Raw genomic sequence first — 27704 nt, 5'->3', positions numbered from 1 at the left:
GGAGAAAAGGCAGCCATGCATAGCACATCATCCTGCAATCTTCTCTCACCAAGCTCCCAGATAAGCACTGACCTTTCTGACCTTTGAATCCAGTGTTTTATGAGCCCATAAAGTCTCCCAACTGCAAAGCTGTTTGTCTCCTCTTCCTGCTCACTCATCTTTCTGTGTCCCTCCCCCCTCCATAGGATATAATGGACACAGCAGAACCTGTCTTCACTTTGCTTCTCTGAAATGAAAACAACTTTGCCTGATAATGAGCAGATAAGAAGTAAGGAGGGAGGCTGTAAAACAGCTTTTTAAGTACAGTAAAACCTATTACAGAGTTTCTTAAAATTGCTTGTACTATTAATTTCTGCAAAAATGTTTTTACACTTAAAATTTACACTTTAATATGCTGGCATTTAATATGAGGTGTAAATGCCCTTTTAAAGGCCCTTTGTACACGGGCCAATCCTTGGCAACGCTCAATTGGACGATAATCGGCCCGTGTATAAGTGTCAACAATTAGCCCCCGCACGGGAAAGACTTGTAGACAGCAAGGTGAGTAAAGCCTTTGAATTCTAGTATCAATAATTACAAGTGCTTTCTTACTGTTCTGCTGCAGCAGAACTGTTATTAATATGATTCTTTTCAAACCAGTATTACACAAAATCTAAACTTTCACATTGGTAAATGATATATTTATGTAATAGTTCTTACTTATTTAAATATATATTTATGTATAATACATATATCTTTAATAATGTATCTTACAATCAGAGTGAAAAAAACGTGATAAAACAGAACTCTTAAACATTTTTTAAGAGGATGTCCAGTCCTGCTTAAAGGGGTTGATACATTCATAATCAGCAATGCAGCTGGGGCTGCGGGGAACATGACGGTGCTATATACTCATGACTCAAGGAATACTGTCTATGCTGAGCAGATATTTTTGGTGTGAGTGGCACGTCAGCAGATGTCAAAACACTGACAGTGTCGGAGATTGCCCGGGAACTACTCTGCTGAATCCCTTTGCTTGGCATCATAGTTACCCTTATAAAAGTGGTCTATCGCAATGATGGATTACCTGTAAGCAATATATGCTGAAATTATGGGCCATTTTTTTCTTTGGTCTAAACATGTTAGCAATACAAAACTATCCTGTGTCCTAATAGTTTGATACAGTGTATTAGTGTATGTAAAGCATAATCACAGTGGGGTTTACAGAAGATTTATAGCTCAAAGAGGATTTCCTTGACTGCATAGAGATGTATCCCTTGTGTATCAATATTTTTAAAAAAGGCACGTGGACAAGGGATGTCTTAATAAGACAACTCCTTTTAACTTAACCTAGAGAGCTGTCATATGGACTGCACAGTTTGGCTGCTGAGGGATTCTTTATTATACGATTGGGCAGCATGGTGACTCAATGGTTAGCATTATTGTCTTGCAGCAGTGTAGGTTCGAATCTGAACCGGAGCAACACCTGCATGGTGTTTGTATGTTCTCCTATTAGATATTCTGGTTTACTCCCACACTCCAAAGAGACATTGATTCATTTAGGGACCAGTGTGGGTAAGGTCACGCTCTGTGGAATATGTTTGTGCTATATGTGTAGATAATCGGACTTTTCTTTGTAGAAATTCCACCACTATAGTTTCCTGATCCATATAAAAAAGCTTAGAGCTAATTTTAGTGGGTTGTAACCAATTGTAAAGTGATGAAGCCCTGTAACAGAGATCAGCTACACCATACTCTCTAAATTCTCCAAAGAAATGGGTTCTTCTGCCCCCATCTGTTTCTTTACATAAGTTTCTTGATATTCAGTCAGTAATTTCACCACATCATGTCTCTCAAACCTTATGGCATCTTGTAGAGGAATACTTCCCCACCTAAGGAAAATAAAAGTAAAGAGTAATTTTGTGCCACCTAATAAATATATGTATTTACTGAGATGATACCACACATATGCCTTACCTGTCTTCTACAAATGGGTTAACTTTGCAACCTTCTGTGAGGAATTTGACCACATCCATATGTCCTGCCAAAGTTAAAAGTAAAGTATCAAAAATGGAGGAAATTATTTGACCTGATCAATTGGGGTTTAAATTGTCATAGCCTGACTACAAACCTTCTGCCGCTCCAACATGTAGAGCAGTCCTGGAGTCGTAGTCTTTTTGCTCCATGTCCATAGCAGAAAGTGCAAATCTGCAATACAATGAACACTTATTGTCCTGTTTTTTTTGCTGAAGCAAACAATTTCTAATAAATAAATCACAACAGTGGATGTAGCATAGGCTTCTGGATAGAGGAGTTCAATCTAAGCAGATAGAATCTAGTCACTGCCCTAAAGAGCTTAACAAACCTGAGCTGTTTTAACAACATTTTAGAGATATGTTTTACAACAAGCTCCATAGACATATAAAGACAGGACCTGTCCAGATTATATGAATTGGAAATATTACTTTAAACAGGTCATTCCACAAGGAGGGGGAGACTGAGCTGTGAGCTTCAGTTATTGTTTTCTCTCTATACTATTGGCATATTTTACTTTACTGCTGTACATATCATTTCACAACAATCTCCTCCTTATCAGCACAGGCAGAACAGGAAGTCTCAGCTTAGTTTTAGGCCTAGTTGCCAGAATGAAAACTACCAAAACATTACCAAACATTATTTTAAAAAAATTAATTGCGTTAATTTAAACCATGGGTCTCCAAACTGCGACCCCCCAGCTGTTGCAATACTTCATTTCCCATCATGCCTGGACAGCCAAATCCAAAACTTTAGCTGTCCAGGTATAATGGGAATTGCAGTTTTGTAACAGCTGAAGGGCCGCAGTTTGGAGACCCATGATTTAAACAGTAGGCCACATTCCCTTTAAATGGTAATAAATTTCATCTGAATTTATGACACTGTTAAAATTCTTGTATATTGACACTCTTAGATGTAATTTATTTTCCTTATTACATAAATTTATGAGAACAAATACAACTTACCTTCTCAGAGCTGAGACGTCACCACTATAGGCTGCAAATAGAAGGTTTACTACAGTCTTGTGCTGCAAAGAAGAGAACAGGAAGAATGACATTGAGCACCAGACAGATAATGCACTATATAATACAATTATGATGTAAGGTAACAGAAAAGTGTTTAGAATCATACCCAAACCACGGAATGACCTGTTCCCTCCGCACTTCTCTGATTCTGTGCTTTCTCTGCTTCTCATACAACTCACTCTAAGATTTCTTCATGCACCCCCAAAACTTTGAAACTTACTACCCCAACATATTAAACCATTGCCCACTCTTGAAAGCAACTTAAAACTCATTGCTTAAAAAAATGCTACAACCTACAATAACCTTTCGTCACCTGTTTTCTTACCCCTTCCCTTGTACATTGTAAGTAGAGATGAGCGAACCGGTTCGGCCAGTATGGGATCCGGTTCGGATTTTTCCAAAAATCCGAGTCCAATCGGATTTGGATTTTTGAAAATCCGCTCCAATTTTTAATTTTTTTTTTCTTGCTTTCTAAAATGGCAGCCGTCATTCTAGAAAGCAGGAAGAGTTCCGGGCGGGAAAAGCGCTTTCCCATGATGCCCGGAACACATCCAATCAGCAGGGATCTTGCACTAGCCCACCCCCTGTGTGACGTCGGTATTGCTTTAAGAGGAGCAGTCACATGACCGCACCGCGCAATGTGTAGAGAGAGAGGAAGCAAGCTGCTGGTGCTGCTATTGTGTACTACAGACTACTGAGAAGATATTGTGGGAAAGGAAAGATTAGGAAAGCGGAGAGGAGAAACATCTAGTGATTGAGAGATAAATATAGAAAGGGCGAAAGATAGATAGATTAGGCATAGGACAGCAAAGGGTGCATGGAACCAAAATGTGCTGTGCAGATATAGAAGTCTTATACTTCTTATAGTGTGTATATCACATCTGTCTTATCCTGAGAGACAAAAATACCTGGTGCAGGTGTATAGCATTACATCTTTAGGCTGGGTTCACACTATGTATATTTGAGGCTGTATTTGTGAGGCTGTATAGCAACCAAAACCAGGAGTGGATTGAAAACACAGAAAGGCTCTGTTCACATAATGTTGTAATTGAGTGGATGGCCGCCATTTAATGGCAAATATTTGCTGTTATTTTAAAACAACGGCTGTGGTATTGAAATAATGGCCGTTATTTACTGTTATATGGCGGCCATCCACTCAATTTCAACATTGTGTGAACAGATCCTTTCTGTGTTTTCAATCCACTCCTGGTTTTGGTTGCTATGAGGACCTGACATGAGGACCAAATACAGCCTCAAATATACATAGTGTGAACCCAGCCTTAAAAAAGTGCTATATATATATATATATATATATATATATACATACAATTTCTATACTTGGACCCTTCTGATTGATAGTGTGTATATCACATCCTTCTTATCCTGAGAGACAAAAATACCTGGTGCAGGTGTATAGCATTATATCTTTAAAAAAGTGCTATATATATATATATATATATATATATATATAATATAGACAATTTCTATATTTGGACCCTTCTGATTGATAGTGTGTATATCACATCCGTCCTATACTGAGAGACAAAAATACCTGGTGCAGGTGTATAGCATTATATCTTTTTAAAAAAGTGCTATATATATAGACAATTTCTATACTTGGATCCTTCTGATAGTGTGTATATCACATCTGTCTTATCCTGAGAGACAAAAATACCTGGTGCAGGTGTATAGCATTATATCTTTAAAAAAGTGCTATATATATATATATATATATATATATATACATATATAAATATATATATATATATATATATATATATATATATATATATATATATATATATATACACTCACCGGCCACTTTATTAGGTACACCTGTCCAACTGCACGTTACCACTTAATTTCTAATCAGCCAATCACATGGCGGCAACTCAGTGCATTTAGGCATGTAGACATGGTCAAGACAATATTCTGCAGTTCAAACCGAGCATCAGTATGGGAAAGAAAGGTGATTTGAGTGCCTTTGAACGTGGCATGGTTGTTGGTGCCAGAAGGGCTGGTCTGAGTATTTCAGAAACTGCTGATCTACTGGGATTTTCACGCACAACCATCTCTAGGGTTTACAGAAAATGGTCCGAAAAAGAAAAAACATCCAGTGAGCGGCAGTTCTGTGGGCGGAAATGCCTTGTTGATGCCAGAGGTCAGAGGAGAATGGGCAGACTGGTTCGAGCTGATAGAAAGGCAACAGTGACTCAAATAGCCAACCGTTACAACCAAGGTAGGCAGAAGAGCATCTCTGAACGCACAGTACGTCGATCTTAGAGGTAGATGGGCTACAGCAGCAGAAGACCACACCGGGTGCCACTCCTTTCAGCTAAGAACAGGAAACTGAGGCTACAATTTGCACAAGCTCATCGAAATTGGACAGTAGAAGATTGGAAAAACGTTGCCTGATCTGATGAGTCTCGATTTCTGCTTAAACATGACAATGAGTTCACTGTACTCAAATGGCCTCCACAGTCACCAGATCTCAATCCAATAGAGCATCTTTGGGATGTGGTGGAACGGGAGATTCGCATCATGGATGTGCAGCCGACAAATCTGCGGCAACTGTGTGATGCCATCATGTCAATATGGACCAAAATCTCTGAGGAATGCTTCCTGCACCTTGTTGAATCTATGCCACGAAGAATTGAGGCAGTTCTGAAGGCAAAAGGGGGTCCAACCCGTTACTAGCATGGTGTACCTAATAAAGTGTCCGGTGAGTGTGTATATATATATATATATATATATATATATATATATATATATATATATATATACAGTGGTACCTTGGTTTAAGAGTAACTTGGTTTAAGAGCATTTTGGTTTAAGAGCTCACAGTTTTTCAAAATTGTGACTTGGCTTAAGAGCATTTCTTTGGTTTAAGAGCTCTCTGTACTGAGTGGGGGAGGGGCATGGTCTGCATAGCAGGGTCTACAGCACTGTACTCTGACCTAGGTAGTCTCCCTCACCTTCCAAATCATAGCAGATCCACTTCAGGCTGGGGCTTACATCAGGGGACAGGACTGTGGAGGTAATCTCTCCATAGCTGTAACCCCTCTCTCCCCAGACAGAGAGCGCTGCATGTATGTGCCCACATCTGCCCTGCTCATTCCTTCATGTTCCCTGCAGTCTCTGTCAGCCCTTGTGTTTCCCATCCTCGACATTACTGTACAGTAACTTATACTATCACATATTCTGCTGTTTCTGAATGTTTGTTTCATCTGTTTTACATGTTATTCAGAATAATAAATCATTATTTTTGGGGTGTGGAACCAATTGTTTGAATTTCTATGATTTCTTATGGGAAAATTTGCTTTGGTTTAAGAGTGGATTTGGATTACACGCTCAGTCCCGGAACCAATTATGCTCGTAATCCAAGGCACCACTATATATATAGACAATTTCTATACTTGGACCCTTCTGATAGTGTGTATATCACATCCGTCTTATCCTGAGAGACAAAAATACCTGGTGCAGGTGTATAGCATTCTATCTTTAAAAAAGTGCTAAATATATAGACAATTTCTATACTTGGACCCTCCTGATTGACAGTGTGTATATCACATCCGTCTTATCCTGAGAGACAAAAAATACCTGGTGCAGGTGTATAGCAGAGTATCTTAAAAAAAGGGCTTTAGACAATTTCTATACTTGTCCTATATATTACAAGTCCTATATATACATATATACGAGTCCTATATATTACAGAAAATACTGTTCTCATCTACCAAGTGTAGCAATCAGAATTTGAATATAAAGTCACCTCACCTCACAGTCACAGTCACCTCACAAAGCGTTTCAGGCAGAGGGCAGGGCAGAGTGTCTGGCTCAAGGGGCAGAAGAGGAAGTAGTGCAGGAAGAGGGTCCAGTGGCAGGCCTGAGCTTCCTTTGTCACACCAGGGTCGTGTCCACACGCAGTGTCGGACTGGGGTACCTTGGGCCCACCAGGGAAACTGACTCTAGGGGCCCACCCTGTATAGGAAAGTTTCTATGTGTGTATTTTGGCATATGGCAATGTTTCCTAACCTTTATACATCGGGGCACACTCACAAAATAAAGTTCTACAAAATACAAAAAAAAAAAAACTAATTCAGTGACTCACAGGTGACGTCTTCTTTGATCTGAGGAGATCACTCTTCATTTCCCCTCCATCCGGCCCAGGCCTCCATGATGAGTTCCTCTTGCTACAATTCTTCTCCTCAGAACCTGTCAGACAGACATCTTAGGCTCCGCACATTTCCAGCAACTTCCTTCCCTTTTCCCCACCCATAGACTCCCATACAGTAGTAATTCCACTACCTGGTGTCATGTGCAGTAAAGTAAGGAAGTATGTGTGTAACCTGCCCTTTCCTCATAGTGATTTCCCCTGCCCTCATATTAATGTCCCCTTGCCCCCATAGTAATGCCCCCTGACCCCATAGTTATGCCCCCCTGCTCTTCCCCCATAGTATCTGCCCCCTGCTCTGCCCCCTCAGTATATGCCCCCTGCTCTGCCCCAATAGTATCTGCCCCATAGTATATGCCCTCTGCTCTGCCCCAATAGTATCTGCCCCCTGCTCTGCCCCAATAGTATATGCCCTCTGCTCTGCCCCAATAGTATATGCCCCCTGCTCTGCCCCAATAGTATATGCCCCCTGCTCTGCCCCAATAGTATATGCCCTCTGCTGTGCCCCAATAGTATATGCCCCCTGCTCTGCCCCAATAGTATATGCCCTCTGCTCTGCCCCAATAGTATATGTCGCATAGTATATGCCCCCTTCTCTGCCCCATAATATATGCCCCCTGCTCTGCCCCAATAGTATGTCGCATAGTATATGCCCCCTTCTCTGCCCCATAGTATATGCCCCCTGCTCTGCCCCATAGTATATGCCCCCTGCTCTGCCCCATAGTATATGCCCCCTGCTCTGCCCCATAGTATTTTCCCCCTGCTCTGCCCCATAGTATATGCCCCCTGCTCTGCCCCAATAGTATATGTCGCATAGTATATGCCCCCTTCTCTGCCCCATAGTATATGCCCCCTGCTCTGCCCCATAGTATATGTCCCCTGCTGTGCCCCATAGTATATGCCCCCTGCTGTGCCCCATAGTATATGCCCCAGCTCTGCCCAATAGTATATGCCCCCTGCTCTGCCCCATAGTATATGCCCCCTGCTCTGCCCCATAGTATATGCCCCCTGCTCTGCCCCATAGTATATGCCCCCTGCTCTGCCCCATAGTATATGCCCCCTGCTCTGCCCCATAGTATATGCCCCCTGCTCTGCCCCATAGTATATGCCCCCTGCTCTGCCTCAACATAAACAAAAAAGTCATACTCACGTAATCCGGCCAGGGGACGGGTCTTCTCTCTTCTAGCTGTGTTCTCTCTTCTTTGCACCGCAGGGATGGATCCTCCGGCACGCGTGATGACGTCATCGCATCGCGCCGGCTGAGGAGATCACATCCAGCGCTGCTGAGTGAGGCACGGAACCGCATGGAGGAGGAAGGAGGAGGAGGAAGTGGAGTGGCTGTGCTCTGTGAGGTCCGGGGGAAGGAGGGAGGAGGGAGGAGGGGGGCGGAGTGGCTGTGCTCACTGAGGTCTGGGGGAAGGAGGGAGGAGGAGGAGGAGGGAGGAGGAGGAGGAGGTGGCGGGGGGGAGTGGCGTGGCTGTGCTCAGTGAGGTCCGGGGGAAGGGGGAAAACTGCTTCAGCCACCCGGACCTTTGTCAGGACACCTCAGGGGCCCATCGGGGGCCGGGGCCCACCGGGGGTTTCCCCGGCCCCCCGGTGGCCCAGTCCGACACTGTCCACACGTCTAATTCCACAGTCCTGGAGTGGCTGGCTCGCACTTCGACATCCACAAGGATGAGTAGTGAGACAGCCAGCCAGGTATCTGTGGGTACCTCGGGCACAACCCTGACTTGGCACGGGCACGCAGCAATTCCCCCACGTCCTCCATCTGACATCCTCAGCAACATCCCGCTAACTTTTGACCCGCCGCTTGCAAGGGAACTGTTGGCGTCTATGAGCAGCCAACTGCTCTTTGATGATGATGAGCATGTGGGGGAAGAGACGGGACAATTAAGTGCAGGGCATAGCTGTGTAGGAGGCGATATCAGAGCAGGCCCATGTTAGGCCTGGCAGGAGAGCAGTAGGCAGTAGACGAGAGAGGGCTGAGCAGGAGCCTGATGAGGATGATAGCATTATTCTGGAACAGAATGATGCTACATCGGATGTTACATGGGAACCACGGCAGGATTTGGCTTATTCGATGGATTCGTCAACCGGGAATCCGTCCGCCAGCAGGCCCTCCACAACAAAAAAGCAGACAGGCAGCAGTAGTCAACTAACAAGTCGGAAGCGTAGCCGGGACAAGCAGATGACCACTGGGGAAATCTCCTACTGCAGGTCCTAGTATCGGTAGCGCCCGCCCATCCTCGCAGCCTGTCGGTACTAGACTCTACACCTCGCCTGTGTGGCAGTTTTTTAAAAAGTGCCCGGAGGATACCTATGTCATCTGTCGCCTGTGCGACAGGCGCATTAAAAGAGGCAAGAGTTTCCATCTTGGCACCAGCGCCATGGCTGCCCATATGAAGCGCCACCACCTTTCCGCCTGGGAGAAACGGGGTGATAGTGGGTCACAGCAGGCACAGGCAGACCTGCGGTCAACAGCAGCAGGAAGCAGCAGTAGTCAGGGGGGGCTTTCACAGAGTCAGACCTCCTCTGTGGAAGGGAGTGTGGCTTCACTCCCTTCTTCGGCTGGTGGCCCCTGTGTTGCTAGCAGTAGGCAGCCTGTCATCATGGAGTCCCTATACCGGAGGCAGACATATGCACCCAGCAATCCCGCAGCAGTCAAGCTGAACGCCCACCTGGCCAAGTTGCTGGTGCTCCAGGCTCTGCCGTTTAAAGTTGTCGACTTGGCACCTTTCCGTGAACTGATGTCGTGTGCGGAGCGGGCTACTGCTGGGCCTTCACTGGCCTCCATATTGGCTACTTCTGGGCCTTCACTGGCCTCCATCTTGACTACTGCTGGGCCTGCCCTTGCCTCCATGTTGGCTACTGCTGTGCCTTAACTGGCATTCATGTTGACTACTGCTGTGCCTTCACTGGCCTCCAAATTGGCTACTGTTGGGCCTTAACTGGCATCTATGTTGACTACTGCTGTGCCTGCCCTTGTCTCCATGTTGACTACTGCTGCTCCTGTACTGGCCTCCATGTTGGCTACTGCTGTGCCTTAACTGGCATCCATGTTGACTACTGCTGTGCCTTCACTGGCCTCATAATTGGCCACTGCTGGGCCTTAACTGGCATCCATGTTGACTACTGCTGGGCCTTAACTGGCATCCATGTTGACTACTGCTGCTCCTGTACTGGCATCCATGTTGGCTACTGCTGTGCCTTAACTGGCATCCATGTTGACTACTGCTGTGCCTGCCCTTGCCTCCATGTTGACTACTGCTGTGCCTGCCCTTGCCTCCATGTTGGCTACTGCTGTGCCTTAACTGGCATCCATGTTGACTACTGCTGTGCCTGCCCTTGCCTCCATGTTGACTACTGCTGTGCCTGCCCTTGCCTCCATGTTGGCTACTGCTGTGCCTTAACTGGCATCCATGTTGACTACTGCTGTGCCTTCACTGGCCTCCATATTGGCTACTGCTGGGCCTTAACTGGCATCCATGTTGACTACTGCTGTGCCTGCTCTTGCCTCCATGTTGAGTACTGCTGTACCTGCCCTTGGCTCCATGTTGGCTACTGCTGTGCCTTAACTGGCATCTATGTTGACTACTGCTGTGATTGCCCTTGCCTCCATGTTGGCTACTGCTGCTCCTGTACTGGCCTCCATGTTGACTACTGCTGTGCCTGCCCTTGCCTCCATGTTGGCTACTGCTACTCCTGTACTGGCCTCCATGTTGGCTACTGCTGTTCCTGCCTGGCCTCCATGTTGGCTACTGTTGCTCCTGCCCTTGGCTCCATGTTGGCTACTGCTGGGCCTTAACTGCCATCCATGTTTACTACTGCTGTGCCTGCCCTTGCCTCCATGTTGGCTACTGCTGCTTCTGTACTGGCCTCCATGTTGGCTCCTGCTGCTCCTGCCGGGCCTCTGTGTTGGCTACTGTTGCTCCTGCCCTTGGCTCCATGTAGGCTACTGCTGGGCCTTAACTGCCATCCATGTTGACTACTGCTGTGCCTGCCCTTGCCTCCATGTTGGCTACTGCTGGGCCTTAACTGGCATCCATGTTGGCTACTGCTGGGCCTTAACTGGCATCTAGGTTGACTACTGGTGTGCCTGCCTTTGCCTCCATGTTGGCTACTGCTGGGCCTTAACTGGCATCCATGTTGACTACTGCTGGGCCTTAACTGGCATCTAGGTTGACTACTAGTGTGCCTGCCCTTGCCTCCATGTTGGTTACTGCTGGGCCTTAACTGGTATCTAGGTTGACTACTGGTGTGCCTGCCCTTGCCTCCTTGTTGGCTACTGCAGGGCCTTAACTGGCATCTAGGTTGACTACTGGTGTGCCTGCCCTTGCCTCCATGTTGGCTACTGCTGGGCCTATATTGGCCTCCATGTTGACTACTGCTGGGACTTAACTGGCCTCCATGTTGGCTCCTGCTTGGCCTCCATGTTGGCTTCTGCTGCTCCTGCCTGGTCTCCATGTTGGCTACTGTTGATCCTGCCTGCCCTCCATGTTGACTACTGTTGCTCCTGCCTGCCCTCCATGTTGGCTACTGTTGTTCCTGCCTGGCCTCCATGTTGGCTACTGCTGATCCTGCCTGGCCTCCATGTTGGCTACTGCTGATCCTGCCTGGCCTCCATGTTGGCTACTGCTGCTCCTGCCTGGCCTCAATGTTGGCTACTGCTGCTCCTGCCTGGCCTCCATGTTGGCTACTGCTGCTCCTGCCTGGCCTCCATGTTGGCTACTGTTGCTCCTGCCTGCCCTCCATGTTGGCTACTGTTGTTCCTGCCTGGCCTCCATGTTCGCTACTGCTGATCCTGCCTGGCCTCCATGTTGGCTACTGCTGATCCTGCCTGGCCTCCATGTTGGCTACTGCTGATCCTGCCTGGCCTCCATGTTGGCTACTGCTGCTCCTGCCTGGCCTCCATGTTGGCTACTGCTGATCCTGCCTGCCCTCCATGTTGACTCCTGTTGCTTCTGCCTGGTCTCCATGTTGGCTACTGCTGCTCCTGCCTGGCCTCCATGTTGGCTACTGCTGATCCTGCCTGCCCTCCATGTTGACTACTGTTGCTCCTGCCTGGCCTCCATGTTGGCTACTGCTGCTCCTGCCTGGCCTCCATGTTGGCTACTGCTGATCCTGCCTGCCCTCCATGTTGACTACTGTTGCTCCTGCCTGCCCTCCATGTTGGCTACTGTTGCTCCTGCCTTGCCTTCATGTTGGCTACTGCTTATCCTGCCTGCCCTCCATGTTGGCTACTGCTTATCCTGCCTGCCCTCCATGTTGGCTACTGCTGATCCCGCCTGCCCTCCATGTTGGCTACTGCTGCTCCTGCCTGGCCTCCATGTTGACTACTGCTGCTCCTGTACTAGCCTCAAATGACTATTGCTGGACCTGCACTGGCCTCCAATGACTACTGCTGCTCCTTCACTGTATTTGTGACCTTTTTCCTGCATAGACCCTGTAATGGTGAATTTCCTGCATAGACCCTGTAATGGTGAATTTCCTGCATAGACCCTGTGATGGTGAATATTGAAGTTTAAAAAAAAACTGGTGTGCCTGCCCTTGCCTCCATGTTGGCTACTGCTGGGCCTTAACTGGTATCTAGGTTGACTACTGGTGTGCCTGCCCTTGCCTCCTTGTTGGATATTGCAGGGCCTTAACTGGCATCTAGGTTGACTACGTGTGTGCCTGCCCTTGCCTCCATGTTGGCTACTGCTGGGCCTATATTGGCCTCCATGTTGACTACTGCTGGGACTTAACTGGCCTCCATGTTGGCTCCTTCTGCTCCTGCTTGGCCTCCATGTTGGCTTCTGCTGCTCCTGCCTGGTCTCCATGTTGGCTACTGTTTATCCTGCCTGCCCTCCATGTTGACTACTGTTGCTCCTGCCTGGCCTCCATGTTGGCTACTGCTGCTCCTGCCTGGCCTCCATGTTGGCTACTGCTGATCCTGCCTGCCCTCCATGTTGACTACTGTTGCTCCTGCCTGGCCTCCATGTTGGCTACTGCTGCTCCTGCCTGCCCTCCATGTTGGCTACTGCTGATCCTGCCTGCCCTCCATGTTGACTACTGTTGCTCCTGCCTGCCCTCCATGTTGGCTACTGTTGCTCCTGCCTTGCCTCCATGTTGGCTACTGCTTATCCTGCCTGCCCTCCATGTTGGCTACTGCTGATCCTGCCTGCCCTCCATGTTGGCTACTGCTGATCCTGCCTGCCCTCCATGTTGGCTACTGCTGATCCTGCCTGCCCTCCATGTTGGCTACTGCTGATCCTGCCTGCCCTCCATGTTGGCTACTGCTGCTCCTGCCTGGCCTCCATGTTGACTACTGCTGCTCCTGTACTAGCCTCAAATGACTATTGCTGGACCTCCACTGGCCTCCAATGACTACTGCTGCCCCTTCACTGTATTTGTGACCCTTTTTCCTGCATAGACCCTGAATATTGAAGTCTAAAAAAAAAAATGACTTTGAGATATCGAAAAGATAATGATGTTACTGACATGTAGAGCCCTAAATTCAACCAAATACACTACCCCCGTATCATATAGATGCTTTAAACTATGAAATCCAAAGAAATACGAAATTCGGTCGAACTTTCCGAAAAAATCCGAAAGTCCGTTCGGACCAAACTTTTGAAAAGTTCGCTCATCTCTAATTGTAAGCCATTGCAGGAAGGGTCCTCTCTCTTTTTTTTGCCATATATTATATACTTAAACCGGCTTTCTCACATGTACAAGACCCTGAGAGGAGGAGGATGATGATGATAATAATAATATTCATTTTATTTCCTGTCTCAGACAGATGTCAGTGGTGCAGTAAAGTGGGGAGAAAGAGATGTCCCTATAGCTGCCACTTCCATCAGCTTTGCATCTCTATACATTTACTGTACACACCTAAAATATGTATTCTGATCATATTAACAGTACTTAATGATACCTGCGATTCTCTTGTTTCTTTGCGTGGATCCACCTTCTTTGCACAATGGCGCAAGTTGTCAAAATGATGAAAATTGAACAAATTGACTAATTCCTAAAAAGAAAGAAATTTCAACATTATTGATTAACATACAGGACATCCATATCCAGACTGGTTAGTATAGCTTGTAGCAGATGCAGGGCTGTATTAATACCTGCTGCTGCCCTAAGCACTAAACCTGAAGACGCACCTATTGGCGATACCAGACCTGACCAATACCACCATACCCCCCACCCCCCTGGAAAAGACATCAGATTTACTGGCAAGTCTGAACGGGAGGAGGGAAACTAAAAAAAATAAAACAAAAAAAAATGTTTTTTCTGTCCCCCTTCTCCCTGGTGCTGCCCCCCTGCAAGGTGCTGCCCTAGACACCGAACCACGGGTGCCTAGTGGTAAATACGGCTCTGAGCAGATGCCCTGATAATGGAGCAGCTGTCAGTGTGGCCTAAGTCTAGTCACCCTTCAAGGATCAAATAGGTATTATCCAACAAAACCTACTTTACATAGGAAGGAATGATTTCTCTCATGCACTCTGCTTACTCTCTGGAAAGATCATAAATATAGTCCAGGGCTAAATAGGTGTTTCATATCTTTTTAGAATATAGCTGTAACGTGACTAGTAGAAAGCCCTAGATATACAATATGTTACTCTCTGTTAGAATATGATCTCATCTACAATGCATTCTGGTGTAAAGACAAAAAAACCCTATCTATGGTAATAAAGTATTCATACATTTACATAAATAACACATTTGGCATCTAAATAACCATATTAGATCCTTTTGTATTTCTTATATACCTGCATTGCTGGCATACATCTACACAAAGAGTAAGGCACATGCCTTTAAAGGAAACTTGTTACCTTCAAAATGCCTGTGAAGTATAAAACCACAGGGGACATTTATCAGACCCCTGAGTAAGGCCCCTTTGGACCTCAGTCCCTGGAAAGCAGTAGTTATTTTTATGCATACTTCTTTTCTACTTAAATATTTATATTTTTGTTTTGCTTCTGCACTTTTTCTTGTTGCACTAGCACTTTCACTTTACTACATTGATTTGTATTGCACAGATATTGCAACGTTAATGTACTTAAATCTGAAATCATGTTATTATATTATTATTTACTCCTTTCCCTACCCATATCATAGGTGTGAGTGGGAATCACTGAATCTTATTGGACCAGTGATGAGTTCATTAGGCGGTTTTAATTGCAGTGGTATTTTTTTCTGCTGTTTATGTTTGAAGTGCACGCTTTGCATACTTGTATACTAGTTTTTGTTCTTTGATTAATGATAATTGTCCCCCACAGTGCCTATTGTGCATTCATTGCATTATTACTTTTCTAAGTTTACTCTGCCTCTTCAAACATGGAACAAGTAAGTATAATTCCTGTTTGTAAGAGCCAAAGAGGCCAGTCTGTACCGCCTCTCCCTTGGCATCATGCTGAAATGTCACTGGCACGCATCTTTGGCTCTTACAAACAGGGAATAAACACACTTCTGAGTGGCAGAGTAAACTTACTAAGGCATTTTGGAGGTGACAGGTTTTCTTTTTCATCCACATTGCAGTATTAAATTATATTTTTTGCAAGAAAAGTTATACATTAATGGCACCTTTCATTTTAACAATAATGTTGAAAAATTTAAAAATGTCGGTTTAAAACTGAAAAATAAATATAAATGAGCAATGCTGCAGTGTTTTTTTTCACAGTTCACACATTTTTATAATTTGTGTTAAGTTTTTCTATCTTTAATCTTTATTTAAAAAATTGCTTTGCATTAACTTACTCTGACTCCTATAATTTTTTTAATGTTTCTATCTAGGGAGCTGTGTGAGGGCTGGTTTTATGGTTGTTTTTATTAGTACTGTTGTTGGGTAAGTGGGACTTTTGGATTGCTTTTACCCCACATGTTTTTGGAATAAAAAACAACAACAACACAATTCTAGAAATTGGTATTTTTTGTTTAAAGCATTTCCCGTCAGTGATAAATAATGTTATATTTTAAACTTTCAGGCATTTCTACACACAGCAAAATAATAAATGAGCATTTAATTTATATGTCTTCTGTTCATTCATTCATTTATTTATCAGCAGACTATATACAGTACATCGTCCTCCATTATTTCTCAATTGTTTTTTATAGTTATTACATAGTTTTTTTCATGTTAATTTTATGAAGTAATAAGAAAATAGGTCTTTCTTACATGGCAGAAATGAATTCCTCGTACACTGTTACCGATTCTGTCAAGAGAAGGAGACCAACAGAAAACTCCCATAATGTTTGGAACAACCAATAATATAGCTCCAGACACACCAGACTTAGCAGGGAGTCCAACCTATGAAGATACAAACACTGTCACTGAACATCCGATAGATCCAAAATCATACAGAAAGGCATGTACTTATTGAATTGCAGATACTACTTGCATTGACTGTAAATTCTTTAAATTTTCTTAATATAATATAAACACATGCCATATGCTAATTTCTGAAAAAGTAATAGTACATACATGTCTTATGTCAGACTTAAACAATATTAACTGTAATTACATAATCTGTCCACTAGATGGAAGTAGCTTTACATAGAGTTGACTGCAGTACATTTCTCTTCTAGCTTGTTTTAAGAGGGTTTTTATTGCAGAACAGGTATGTTACCAGAATGTTACTATAGAATGTCATGTATCATTCACTTTAACTTCTATTATATTTTATAACTTTGTATTTATTTCACATCTACATTCGATATTTTAATTATTAATGTGTAAAATGTACTACTACAACTCTATGTTCTGCCATAAACTACAAGCAACAAATAAGGAAAATGTACCCCATTAAGGAGGGAGTCCATGGAAATTACTTTAATTCATATATTCATAGCATTGGTGTACTGGAAGCAAACCATGTAGCTGCTATGGGGCTAGTGGGCCAGCCAGCAATTTCAATGGAATCTGCATTGTCAAATGAAAAGTGTAATGGAGCATAGAGCCATTGGCTCCCTGTGCCATCACTTCCACATCTAGGCCACATGCTGCTTTCTGTCTGTGGCCTACAAGTCACCTTGACAGCCAGGTACATCCCCTTTTGTGGAAAGACAGTGTGATGCACTGTCTGCCGGAAGAGGACCCAATGCTTTGTATTGGAGCACATTATTGTAGGTGTACATGTTTTAGTTTTCTTTACTATTAAACTTTTTGTTTACATGCAGAGGCAGCTCTTGGAAGATACTTATTCTCCTTGTGGAGATCCAGCCAGTGTAGGGCATCCCACAGACAGTAATCCCTGGGAAAGTATGCAAATCAGCTTACCTTCAGAGAAGAGAAAACTGCAGCACTAGTGCCACCTAAAGGTAGGTACCCTGTAAGACAATGTTTGGCCCCTTATAAAGTCTTCAAACTGTTTTATGAGTTATTTTTACTTGTCCCCTGTCAGCAGGGGGTCCAACCTCTGGGCTACCTGGGATCTCGAAAACGGCACCCCAATGCCTTTTTTTTAAATGGAGTCACAGGTCGCGACATGATCCGCTGATTCATTCATTCTCTATAGAGCCGCTAGAGATAGTTGAGTGCTGTACTGATGATTTCGTACTTATCTCCTACAATGTGGGAGGTAACCCCTTTAAAATATTACTTAGGATATCAACCAAACCAGAGATAAATTTCTGTTTGCAGTTTGGCTGATCTTCCTAGTCATGTTTCAAGGATCTGCAATAAGTGGGCAGATACCTTTAGGTGGCAGGAGAGACACTGGGGGAAATAAATAAAAAGTGTCTAACAGCAAAACTGTCTGGCTTTCCATAAACAACCACTGAAACAAGCACTAAAATGGAGCAAGTCAACAGGCTGCAAACTATCCCAGGAGCCTCGATAGAGGTAAATATGCCTGTCTAGTTGGGATAGTACCAGGAGGGCTTGTAGAGAAAATATTAACAGACAAAAGAATTAATAACAGTCCAGAGGACACACATCTACAGTATCAGCAAACAGAAGCTTAAAGGTGAAGTCCATCGAAAAAAAAAAATCACCTGCAGGCAGGGGGTATGGGAACATAATGAAGAATGTATACTTACCCATCCCCATGCCCCTGCAAGACTGCCTTACCAATCTTTGACAGCCACCAGCTTTCTGTAGCTCCTGCAACTGCAAGACACATACTTGGCTGATGGATTACCCACTCAGCCAATCAGTGTCGGGGGCGGGACACTGCTGCAGTCACTGGCCAAACAGGCAACCCATCAGCGGGGCTGTGACATTGCAGCAGCTGGACCATGATACTCCAGGAAGCTGGCAAAAAAATTACAGACAGGGGCTGTCTGAGGGCAGTGAGAGAGGTGCTACAGGGGTATGGGGACAGGTAAGTATACATTCTTTTTTTTTGTTCCCGCACTTCCCTACCAGGGATTTTTCCTTTTTGCAGGACTTCTTCTTTAACAAGAATAGTCCAAATGTCAAGCCAGGGAGTCATGTGAACGCAAAATTAGCAGACAAGAAGGACTTGCTGGGTACACAGTCCAAATAGGTCAGAAGCCAGAAGATCCACAATTACAGAATTACACAGCGTACACAGCCAGAAGATATAAAAATCACTGGCATGAGTCTGTTATAAATAGGACATCTGTCCGCATTGGACGTGGACACTGTTACCTGACTGACTTGGCATCTGAAAGCACTGATTGGCCAATCAGCCCTACTAGAAGTGAGGCTGATGACCATGGAGATGAGAGAACGCTGGCCTTCAGCAGTGGAGGAGATGCACACCACAAGTAACAGGAGATGTCAGTAGCTTACAATTTTCTTCTCTCTAAAGGAGATTTATTTGCATACAGAGGCAGAAAACATGTCCCTATCATGGGCTGTGCGTATCTCAGCTGGACATGATCAGAACAAGTACTACTCGCTGACGGCAAGCATCTTGCAAAAGTTGAGTAAATAAGTACATTATAAAGATGCTGAACATATTCTATCACAATAATTATAATAAAGCTTAATATACAGAAAACACTTTAGGGTATGTTCACACTGAGTAATAATCAAGGAATTTCAAGCTGAATCCGTGTGCGTATTCCACTTGAAATTCCGCCTGTGAAATATGTACAGAGCAATTTCCCATTGTGTTCAATAGGATTTCCGCTCTGTTGTTCACACGGCGGTATTTAAGCGCGGAATGTTCCACCATGTTCCACGCTTTCTGCTCAAAAAATTGACATGTCAATTCTTTTTGCGGATTCCACTTGAAAAATCTACTCGAATTCTGCGCCTATTCCGCACCAATTCCGCCAGAGCTGAAGAAAAGGAAATTTCAAGCTGAAAACTTTTCTCTTCAACTCCTTACCTATTTCTCAATGTGAATATACTCTTTAACGGGAAACTATCAGCTGGTTAGAGGAATCTAACCTACTGATATGTCCCTATTGCACACAGGGCGCTAAGGACCACGGGACCACCACCCCCAGTGCCCTCAGCCGGCCCGCTAGATATTCATTTTCATCCTCAGTATTCTGTGCGCTATAGGGAGAAGTCAGCAATCCCATACTAAGGCTTGCTTTTATACTAAGACATTATATACTTTATCATATGTTGCTAATAGAAACCTTTTTGAAAAAAAAAAATATAAAAAATAGGGCGACCTTAAATTTTATTTAAGTTGTATAGCAAAGGACTCACGTGAAAGGCAAATTGTCCAGAGAAGTCATACATTCCACATGAATGCATTAGACTCAGAGTGTTTCTTACTGATTCTGCACTTAGGACCCGCTCTCCTGTGATGGGACAGATGCCTCCATTAGCCAGAGTGGCAGCTATAACACTCCCCGACTGACAATTAACCTCAATGGAGCACAACTTGGAAGAAGAAGAAGAAAGATATATTCAGGAAGTACCATAGATAAGGAATATACTTTGAAGTTCAGGGAATACATTTAAGGTAAAAAGAATTCTTAAAATGCTAATAAAGACATAAACAAATATTACGCAGAACCACAGAAGGTTGTCAGTAGTAAAAGACTACCTGGTCCATCTAGTCTGCCCTTATATTATTTCCCTAATTTATTATTGGCAATAATGTGAACCATATCCCAGTTATAAACAGTGCCAAACGCTAGACTACTAATAAAGATGACTTCTTCTTACCTGGAAATAAAGATCCAGAGCCGATACCATGTCAGCTCCTTCTGGAAAACACTAGAAGGGCAGAAACACAAGATAAATAACTTAAAAACTATAAGGAATTGCAAGGATGTAAATTAAATGCTGATGTTTTTAGGAAGTGAAAAACAATTATATGCAGGTAGCAATATATGAGTTTTCCCACAAAAAGTACTGATGGCATATGTAATATTTGTGCTCTTTTGGGTCTAACTGGTAAAGACCCACCCATGGGGATCATCCTTGATGCCTAGAACAATGTAACAGAAAACTGCAACAAAAAATAACCCCCAAAAGATATTTAAAAAACATGTTAAGAATCAGTTTTTTTTTAATTGCTCTTTACTTTTCTATTTATCATTACATACAAGATTACAGTAACAGGTGACACCAAGATATAAATATGATTTCGCAGCTCAGCCTCCACCTTCCCTTAAAGAAGTCCATCCCAAAGCTAAATTAAAGTATGTTGTTGCAACCTAAGTCTTCAATTCCTTGATAGAATGGTGACATCACGACATACTGTATAAGTCCCTGAGATGTGGGCTGAGCTGTGCAGTGGCAGCTGCTGTGGTGTGTGCGATCACAGCAGCCTGCCTAACATTCTTATTTCTGGGGACCAACACAGCTGGATCCCTCTCTAGTGTTGATTGGTGACCAGGAACGTGTACAGCAGCAAAGGTCCCAAAAGTGTGTGCCGCTCTGCCTCCTCTCCTCCTCCTGCCTGCTCGCTGGGACTGGAGTTTATAAGCCATGGCGCCCTCCTGCTGCGGTAATCAGGCTGCTTGGTGGTGTGGGGATGCTCCGGACAGCTCTGTCTCCCTCCGTCTCCTCACGCCGGAGCTGTCATCCTGTTTGCACCCACACAGCATCCGCCGCACAGCCCCCAACCTCCGGGAGTTACAGCGTGGCAGGACGGGACAAAGGCTGTTCCCGCCCAGTTCCCACGCATGGTGCTGGCCTAATCCCAAGCACGTGTTACAGGGGGAAGGGAAGATCGTCACACTGGGGGCCGGTGAATTTTGTACCTTTTTTTCTTTGAGGTAATATCCAATAGCATAATTCCGATCGCCCGTCTCCTTTTCTGATTGAAAGCTGTAAAGCATAAAACACATGTAGAGTTAACAAGAGCTGGTAAAGCAGTTTTTCAGTCCCAGAAAATTTTTTAATTTGGCTCAGGTAACAAAAAAGGGACATATTCCCCCCCAAAGGAAATGCTTCTTTACCAAGTCACTGACTGAGGTGGGTTACCGCTGTAGTCAGTGATTTTCTGAGTAAGCAGTTTCGGCAGATTTTGTGCATCACAGGAACTAGGAAGAATGATGGGCAGAGGGGATCTAGGGTGGCAGCAGCAGGGGGATCAGGAAAGGGGAATAAATGTTCTTTTTAATTTTTATGTAACCTGAGCCAATGTTTTTTTTTTTTTTTTCGGGGGGGTCTGGAAACCACATTAGGCTTTTGGAAGACTGTTAACATGTTTACATACAATAAAATACGATGAAAATGGTTTCAGCCTTTGTCTTACATAGAAAATATATTGCACACTAAGTACTGCTAGCTATTATGAGTCTTCATGGATTCAGTGCAATCTGGGATATTATGCTTGTAAATCTGCCACTAACCATTTAAGTATTTTTTTTATCTCTTTGCTAAACTGTTTTTATGAGTTGGGGAGCAAATGTAATAAGTATACAGTGAAATCATTTTGAGAAAACCTCATTTCTGTTATAGAGATGATCCTCTGTTCTAGGTAAGAGGTGGTCTTCACAAGAGGTGGTATTTTTGAGAGGTTTCTCTGTATATCCATTATATTTGTGCACGCCCAGGACATCGTTAATCTAAATAGGTTCAGAATTATGTGACAATTTATTCTTTAAAGGACAAGTGCCATGAAAAACTTTTCCCCAGTAATTGAAGCACATTACAGAGTTATATATGCTTCAATATGCTGTAATATGCTTCAATCACCTATCTGCCTCCCTTCCCTGTCTTTTCTCCCCTCCACCCCCCACCAGGAAGGGAAACTCACACAGACCTAATTACTGTCGTCACCGTCACCAAGCTCTTCTCTCAGCTCCTTCTCCTGTTACAGCAGCCCCCCACCTCCCCTGCCTTGTCAGGTGACTCAGCTTGCTCAGCTCCCATTGGCTGAACAACTGCAAGCCATCACTTGGACTGAAGAGGGGGGGGCTGGTGTAACAGGACCTAGAGCAGCCCTCCTGCTGATGTCTCATCCTCACAAGAAGGAGCTGCCTGGTGACGGTGACGGCAGTAATTAGGTCTGTGTGAGTTTCTTACACTTCCTGGTGGGGGGTGGAGGGGGGAAAAGACAGGGAAGGGAGGCAGATAGGTGATTGAAGCACATTACAGAGTTATATAACTTTGTAATGTGCTTCAATTACTGGGAAAAAGGTTTTCATGGCACTTGTCCTTTAATATTTCTTATTCCCGCAACATACTGATAAGCTCAGACATCATGATCATTAATTACAGCTGTTGTTTTACAACAACGGGCGTTGTTCACAGTACGTAGTGGAAACATAGCCTTAAGGCCCTATTCCACGGAGCGATTATCGGCCGTATTAGGCCGATATCGGCCGCTACGGCCGATAATCGTCCCGTGGAATAGAAGGCAACGATCAGCCGACATCGTTCATGTCGGCTGATCGTTGCGTCGTTTGTCTTTCAAACATGTCGAAAAACAAACGACTGTGAAAGCAGCAATCTGCTGCCATCACTCCGTGGAACAAGAGCGGCGGCAGCAGACCGCCACTATCCTCTATGGGCTGCCCGGACGATCTAGCGATCACCCAGGCAGCCCGCCGCACCTCCTCGCGGCCCCTCCTGCACTCACCCGCTATTCCACGAGGCAGCAGCGAGCGGGGAATAAGGAGCAAACGAGAGCTGATATTCCACTGTCAGCCCGTGGAATAGGGCCTTTAGACTGTGCCCCAATGACATACTAAAGATTGCAAAGATCATGTTCATTAACATTATTTCCGGACGTTGTTTAACAAGAACGAATGTTCTTTGTGATCTTTAGTACGTCATGGGAACACAACCTAACAGTGGTCAGAATTCTATATTTCTATATATATATATTTACTTAGCCCTTTCACTCCTTTTTTACATTTTTGCGTTTTTTATTTTTTCCCTTCAGCTTCTTAAAGTCATAACTCTGTCCCAGGTTTGCAATCTAGGTTTTTCTTTTAATGGAAGTCAAAGAGAAAGAGATAGTAGTCTGTAGTATGGCATCCATTTTTACATCGATTTGTTTTTCCTTTAAACACACACGTTAAACGGACAACAAAAATGCAGTGGACAGTGGCTTGGGAGAAGCAGGGCTGCCCTGATCCTTAACATAAAATTTTTATTAAAAAAAAAAGAAATGGAAAAGGTGGTGATTTTATTTTGTTATTATGGGAGTTTTTCCCTTTTTATATATTTTTAAAAATATTTTTATTTTATTTATACACATTTTAAATCTCCTTAGGGGGCTATTATAAGCAATCACTGGATTACTTATACTGATAATAATAATAGTTTTATTTATATAGTGCCAACATATTCCTCAGCACTTTACGATTTTGGGAGATCCACATTTAATTGATCAATGCAATGATAGTACATACAAATAATACTAGTACAGCCTGCCTAAGGCAGACTATATCTCTAGTAAACTTACACTACACAGTAAACTTACACAGTTATACTTGTTCTTTGTGATATGAATTAAAGGTTTTTCTACTTCTGCAAGATCGATGAATGTCAGGAATTTTTTTTATATATATATCAGATCGGACTGTCCATGGGCACCACCAACTAGCGATGTGCTGACTTTTCTCATATTTTTCTATCTCTGGTAAAGACCTCCATCTTTTATATTAACTGATTGGCTACCCACAATTTGTCTGCCTTCTAAATGTTGCAATTTTTATCATCATACCATTTAAAGGGTTAAATGACCAACATCAGCTTGAACATTAATGTTGGTCATTAGCAGCAAGTGTCTGCTATGGATAGAGATTGACACTCATTGCGACGTGAAACGATTAAACATAACATTTTTGTCACCTGCAGCGAACACTAGAAAGAGACTATGGGGGAGATTAAACATGGTGTAAAGTGAAACTGGCTCAGTTGCCCCTAGCAACCAATCAGATTCTACTTTCCATTCTTCACAGACTCTTTGGAAAATGAAAAGTGGAACCTGATTGGTTGCTAGGGGCAACTGAGAAAGTTTCACTTTACACCATGTTTGATAAATCTCCCCCTATGTGCCTACAACTGCATACTGGTATATACTGAATTCACTATTAATGCTGTAGGCTCCTTCGCTCCCTCTAGAGGTATCTGCAAACCACAAGACTGTCATAAATTGATGTATATGCAGGATCTTTGTATCAGAAAAACTGTCTGATATGCAGTTATAGTCAGAAACTCACCAACATGTAATTATGGACCTAAAAACAACACAGTATTAAAAGGTGCACTGGCAAACCCACAAAAGCAAACAAATATACACAGATAATGAAATTTTCAATACGGCAGAATGTGTGAGTAAGAATTTAAGATTTGCGACAGGATAATTACTGTAGGACATGCGAGCCCTCCACACTCGACTTTGGCGCCCAGACTGATACATCAGTTGTCCTTACGTTGCATTGCTGAAGCCAATGAATTCGTTTCCTGCCATCCTTTTCAAAAACTGCATGATCTTAAGAACAGAAAGATTGTGAAAAACATTAAAACGCTATGTTTGGTCAACCATTATTGTCTCCATGTTAAGAACTTCACCATAGCACTAAATCAGTGCTTCTCAATTCCAGTCCTCATGGGCCACCAACAGGTCTAGTTTTGAGGATATCCTATACAAAAAATACCTGTGATAATACCTGATGCACTAAGTATAATTATACCACCTGTGAAAAACTAAGGACATCCTCAAAACGTGACCTGTTGGTGAGGCCTGAGGACTGGAATTGAGAAGCATTGCACTAAACCATCATTACACTGAACTCATAATAGGTAAACCTAGTGTGACTTCGTTTGGGTTAGGGTATGTTCACACCACTTCACTATATTAGTAGATTAGATATAGCTACAAAATTCCTCAGCAGTTTTGGGCAGACTCGCACTAGAGGCTCATTCTTCTCACCAGCATGGAATACAGGCTGGTATAGCTATATAGGCTAGGGCTACACTGCAGCACAAAGATTGTGCAATGTGGCATCTAATGTTAGTGAATGGTGTCACATTGCGACTGCCACATATCAAAACTGCAACGTGTCAGTCTTAAAAAAAAAACTATCCTTGATTGGTTGAAGGTTGTAAGTCGCATGCAACTTTACTGCCATAGACCTCGATGCATGTTGCTTGCCACTGTGACTTGCTCACAATTTCTCTGACGTGGCTGATTTGTTAACAGTCAAGTTGCACCTTTAATAAAGTCACAAGACAGAAAGCCACAGACATGCTGCACACAATATTTTGGTTGTGCGACTTCGATGAGACTTTCTGTCATGTGAGCCTTAGGGTGTACTTATATAAGGTGGGAGTCAGAACCGGTTCCTGCTGCCTGAGGGGGCCAAAGGCCCCTCTGCAGCATGGAAAAAACCCATGGTCCCCCTGGATAGTGTCCAAACACTTAGGGTGTGTTTACACACACCGGATCAGCAGTGGATATTACGCTGCGGATTCACAGCGAAATCCGTTGCAGACCTAGTGTCAGTGCATCTCTATTAGATCATCAGTCCCTGCTGCCGGAATGATACATTACCTGCTTCACGATCCGGCTGCATCTGAGGCTCCCGGAGGTACCACTCAGCCGATCAGTGCACGGCCCCACCGCAGTCACTGATTGGCTGCGCGGGCCCTTCTAGACCCGGGAACCTCAGATGTGGCTGGATCGTGGAGCAGGTAATGTATCATTCCGGCAGCAGGGACTTACATACTCGCAGCGGGATGACAATCCCGCTGCGAGTATGTTTTCTCATTCAAAATTAATGACAAGGGATCCGCAGAGGATTTCGCTGCGAATTCACAGCGTAAAATCTGCTGTGGATCAGTTACGCCTGAAGCTACCCTTTAAAGTGATTTTTGTGTGCAGGTAGTAACTTATTTACCTGGTTCTCCACCTCATTATTTATACTTGTGTTAACTGAAACCGTATTTTGCTGATTCCATGTATTTATTGTAACCCGTGTTTATAGGCTCATTCTGTCTGTTTTATGTGTTTGATATGCAAAAACTTAATAAAATACATTTAAAGTAAAAAAAAATAAAAAACAGTATTATAAATGGTATATAGTAGTGGTGTCCCATTTTACATTTTGCACTCAGGCCCTGGAAATTCAGACTACACCATTGGGCATATTCATACAGTTATTACAGAAAAGTATTCCTTTCCCTTTTTTTACTCGCTTCCCTGTGTTTTAGGCATTGATCATTTACTTTCAATACACTAATGAAATCTATCTTCAGAAAGGCACAGATAAACATAAATTATCAGCTCACTGAGATATCAAGTTACAGTGGCTGTCCATAGATAGGAGGAGGGGGGAATAGCCTTAGAGGAAGAGGCACAGACACTGCTGCTGAATCATAACATGGCTCAAAATAGTGTGTTTTCTCATGGTCAAACACAACTGCTCAGTGTCGGACTGGCCCACCAGAGGACCAGAGGATCCTCCGGTGGGCCCCCAGCTTTAGAACCTGCACAAACACTGACTGGCATGTTGTTTCTCGTTGGTTCTTCATTGGTGGGCCCCCAGGATAATTTCCTCTGCTGGGCCCCAGATACCCCATTCCGACACTGCAACTGCTTATAAGACAAATAGGCCCAGATTTATCAAAGTGTGTAATTGGTGTATACTGCTCATAGCAACCAATCACAGCTTAGCTTTTAGCTGTAGTAAAAAGAAAGCCAAGCTGTAATTGGTTGTTGTGGGCAGTTTACACCAGTTTCTATTTTACACACAAGGGAATAAAAGAGTTGGGCAGTCAAAAAGGCTGTACTTCTGAGCGGCAGTGTAATGTAGCCTACATCAGGCTGCCTGCTGACAGCCTCTCCACTCCAGCTCCTAACGTGTTAACAATGGTTGGAGCGGAGCCACGAGAGCACACAGCAAATGGCATCACAGCGGGACTCCACACTCCTGCCACCAGTGTTACCTCTTGCTAGGCGGTCACCACGGCATTGTGGACAGCTCAGGCGTACGTAGCCCAATGTATGTAACATTACATTTCCATTCACAAGTACAGCTTCTGACGCTGCTCACGCCTTTTGTTCTGCTGCTCCTCTTGCTTGTTTGATACAAATAGGAGAGGACGGCAAAATAGTGCATACAAAACTGTATAAGTTAATCTATCAGTTGCAGTTCACATTGCAAACTGCTGA

The 27704-nt window shown here is 43.9% G+C and overlaps 1 protein-coding gene across 4 annotated transcripts in view; it reads right to left on the bottom strand.

Moving 5' to 3' along the window:
* Positions 1 to 383: 383 nt before the first annotated feature.
* GLS2 (glutaminase 2) overlaps positions 384 to 27704 on the bottom strand; it is a 79293-nt gene continuing 51972 nt past the window's right edge. For 3 of the 4 annotated variants that reach the window (XM_069970457.1, XM_069970459.1, XM_069970460.1), the window contains 10 exons: positions 24964 to 25022; positions 21334 to 21400; positions 20291 to 20341; positions 19826 to 20002; positions 16370 to 16501; positions 14126 to 14218; positions 2979 to 3040; positions 2111 to 2187; positions 1957 to 2020; positions 384 to 1871 (listed from right to left, as the gene is read on the bottom strand). In XM_069970457.1, the coding sequence (XP_069826558.1) occupies positions 1724 to 1871; positions 1957 to 2020; positions 2111 to 2187; positions 2979 to 3040; positions 14126 to 14218; positions 16370 to 16501; positions 19826 to 20002; positions 20291 to 20341; positions 21334 to 21400; positions 24964 to 25022 (930 nt within the window). In that variant the 3' untranslated portion in view covers positions 384 to 1723. The remainder of the gene's footprint in view (positions 1872 to 1956; positions 2021 to 2110; positions 2188 to 2978; positions 3041 to 14125; positions 14219 to 16369; positions 16502 to 19825; positions 20003 to 20290; positions 20342 to 21333; positions 21401 to 24963; positions 25023 to 27704) is intronic. The other variant, XM_069970458.1, reaches the window with a different exon arrangement.

This window comes from Dendropsophus ebraccatus, chromosome 5, assembly GCF_027789765.1.
Source record: "Dendropsophus ebraccatus isolate aDenEbr1 chromosome 5, aDenEbr1.pat, whole genome shotgun sequence".
NCBI lineage: Eukaryota > Metazoa > Chordata > Amphibia > Anura > Hylidae > Dendropsophus > Dendropsophus ebraccatus.
The sequence above is the reverse complement of the archived record's forward strand: the minus strand, read 5'-3'. Positions and strand labels throughout refer to the sequence as shown.